Source organism: Trachinotus anak, unplaced genomic scaffold (assembly GCF_046630095.1).
Source record: "Trachinotus anak isolate AG129_WGS33_773 ecotype Australia unplaced genomic scaffold, CSIRO_AGI_Tana_v1 ptg000002l, whole genome shotgun sequence".
NCBI lineage: Eukaryota > Metazoa > Chordata > Actinopteri > Carangiformes > Carangidae > Trachinotus > Trachinotus anak.
In genome coordinates, this window is record NW_027273853.1 from 12,720,238 (window position 1) to 12,723,438 (window position 3,201).

The window sequence follows — 3,201 nt, forward strand, 5'->3', positions numbered from 1 at the left end:
ATAACTGGCAGTGTAATTTCACAGGAAGTATCATGAAATGATGTAGAAAATGTTACTAATATCATGTGCACTGTACATGGAAACCAGAAAAAGTAATTTGTTCTCATGTGACAATGTTGTTCATAGGGACAAGTTAAAGCAAACACATCTTTGAAATGTTGATACATCTAACAGGACATGCGATGGATCAGATCCTATTCAGACACTCCTGTAAAGAATACTCCAGAAATCCTTTCCACACCTTTGTTGGACACACCTACTTAGAGGGCAGATTCAGTTAGCATTCCTATATAAGATAAAGCACTCTAGCAGCCTCTCTCTGTATGGTCAATCTATAACCTGCACTGAAAACTAGATCAGCTGTGTTGTAGGCATATCTAACAAGGAAATGACTTTTGCAAGAATGGCAAGAATGTTGAAAGGCCATATGTTGTTGAAGACCCTCTCTCTCATCCTTGTGAGTACGTTCCTTTCTTTTGTCTTTTGGGGAATTGGCTCTAGAAGGCAGCCATTGTCTGATCTCAGAATACCACAGCAGTTCTCTACTGACCTGCCCGTCTGCTCAGCTATCATCAGTGGAGACATACATGGCAAGAAAAGTGAATTAGAAAAGCTTCTGGCATCTAGAAGAAAGCAGAATCTTCTCTCTGAGGATTTCTACCTAAATGTGACAAAGGACTGCCCAGCTTACATTGAAAAGAGAGGTTTCATTACAGTGCCTCTCAGTGAAGAGGAGGCGGATTTTCCCATTGCCTACTCCATGGTCATCCATGAGAAGATTGAGATGTTTGAGCGACTTCTACGAGCTATTTACACTCCTCAGAACATCTACTGCGTACATGTGGATCAAAAATCCTCGAAAGAATTTCAGCAGGCTGTGAAGGCTATCATTTCATGTCTTCCCAATGTGTTTGTAGCAAGTAAATTAGAAACGGTGGTATATGCCTCATGGTCCCGAGTGCAGGCAGATCTGAATTGCATGGAAGACCTGCTGAACTCACACATTCAGTGGAGGTACCTGCTCAACACCTGTGGGACAGACTTCCCCATTAAAACCAATGGAGAGATAGTTAAAGCACTGAAGGCCCTAAATGGAAGAAACAGCCTGGAAACTGAGGCCACCAATGACTACAAGAAAGGCCGTTGGCAGTATCATCACAATGTCACTGACACTGTCGTCCGGACCAACGTGAGGAAAACCCCCCCACCCATTAGCATTACCATGTTCTCAGGAAATGCCTACTTTGTGGTCACAAGAGCCTTTGTGAAACACGTGATGCAGGACAGAGAGGTTCAGCAACTTCTGGAGTGGGAGAAGGACACGTATAGTCCTGACGAGCACCTGTGGGCCACTCTACAGAGGATGCCCTCTGTTCCCGGATCAGTTCCTGCCAACGTCAAGTATGATGTGTCAGACATGCATGCCCTTGCTCGTTTGGTGAAGTGGAGCTATTTAGCAGGAGATATGAAAAATGGAGCCCCATACTACCCTTGCACTGGTGGTTACAGACGAGCTGTTTGTGTGTACGGAGCTGGTGACATTCAGTGGCTTCTGAGACAACACCACCTCTTTGCAAATAAGTTTGATCCTGAGGTTGATGATATTGTCATTAGATGTATGGAGGCAGTACTGCATTTCAAAGCTTTAGGCCACGACCCACTGTTAACGGATCAATAGTCTACCACATTGTAATGCTTATAATCATTTGAAATGTAAAATACAATGTGAAGGCAATCCATATTTATTATCAAAAATATTGTAAAGAATCTTCTACTGAAATGTTTTGACATATTATGTTCCTAATATTTTAAAAATATTATGTTGTAATAGGATTTTAAAAAATATATATTTTGTAGCTATTTATGTTATTATCAGAATATATATGATCATAGGTCTTGTTATGTAATTTTTGTAATGCTCTGTAAATTTTAATATTATTGTAATAGTATTGATATGGTTGATGATATTGTTATTAGATGTATGCAGACAGTACTGCATTTCAAAGCTTTAGGCCAGGACCCACTGTTAACGGATCAATACTCTACCACATTGTAATGCTTATAATCATTTGAACGTAAAATATAATGTGAAGGCAATCCATATTTATTATCAAAAATATTGTTAAGAATCTTCTACTGAAATGTCCTGACATATTCTGTTCCTGATATTTTTTAAAATATTATGTTGTCATAGGATTTTTAAAATATATATTTTGTAGATGTAAATGTTATTATCAGAATATCTATGATCATAGGTTTTGTTATGTAATTTTTGTAATGCTCTGTAAATTTTAATATTATTGTAATAGTACTGATATGGTTGATGATATTATCATTAGATGTATGCAGGCAGTACTGCATTTCAAAGCTTTAGGCCACGACCCACTGTTAACGGATCAATACTCTACCACATTGTAATGCTTATAATCATTTGAAATGTAAAATATAATGTGAAGGCAATCCATATTTATTATCAAAAATATGTTGAGAAAAATGTTAAGAATCTTCTACTGAAATGTTTTGGCATATTCTGTTCCTGATATTTTTAAAATATTATGTTGTCATAGGATTTTTAAAAATATATATTTTGTAGCTATAAATGTTATTATGATCATAGGTCTTGTTATGTAATTAATATTATTGTAATAGTATTGATATGTACCTTTATGTTATTTCTTTTACTATACCTTTATATGATTTCCATGAAGTCTGTACTGGTGGTGCCATCTACTGGATTCTAAGAGGAAGACCTCAAAACAAACGTAAAAAATACATTAAAAAAATAATTAAAAAAACACTACATGACCTACAGTAACTGTATGATTACAATTTGAATCTTGTCAAACATACTTTGTCATTTGAATGCTATACAGTGGAACTATATTGGATAAGAACACTACTGTGTATCAATTGCCCTGTTCTTCACAAGTGGCTAAAAGATTTCTCCTTCTCCAGAGTAGAATTATGATGATTTGACATGAAACTGGATTCTTTTTGGTTCTTCGAAACAAGTTTAAAATAATTCTGCAACACCCTAACCCTCAAGTCCAGATCTGCAGAAATGCAGGTTATTGATTGTAAGCTGGATCATGACCAACATGTTTTCAGGTTAACCCCAAACATGAACTCATTTTCAGATATGTACTATATGTCTTGCTTTCTTAGATTTATATATAAAGGTGATTTTAGAGAACACACAGG

General features: G+C 36.4%; 1 protein-coding gene across 2 annotated transcripts; it reads left to right on the forward strand.

Annotated features, from left to right (window-relative positions):
- The first annotated feature begins 295 nt into the window (after window positions 1-295).
- gcnt3 (glucosaminyl (N-acetyl) transferase 3, mucin type) lies at window positions 296-2,800 on the forward strand. Of its 2 annotated transcripts, none has more exons than XM_071498906.1 (2): window positions 296-2,255; window positions 2,618-2,800. In XM_071498906.1, exon 1 carries the CDS (start codon window positions 389-391, stop codon window positions 1,676-1,678), a length of 1,290 nt encoding a protein of 429 aa, XP_071355007.1. In that variant the 5' UTR covers window positions 296-388; the 3' UTR covers window positions 1,679-2,255; window positions 2,618-2,800. The 2 variants fall into 2 exon arrangements, with proteins under 2 accessions (XP_071355007.1, XP_071355012.1); XM_071498911.1 differs by having other exon boundaries at window positions 296-1,893.
- Window positions 2,801-3,201: the final 401 nt, after the last annotated feature.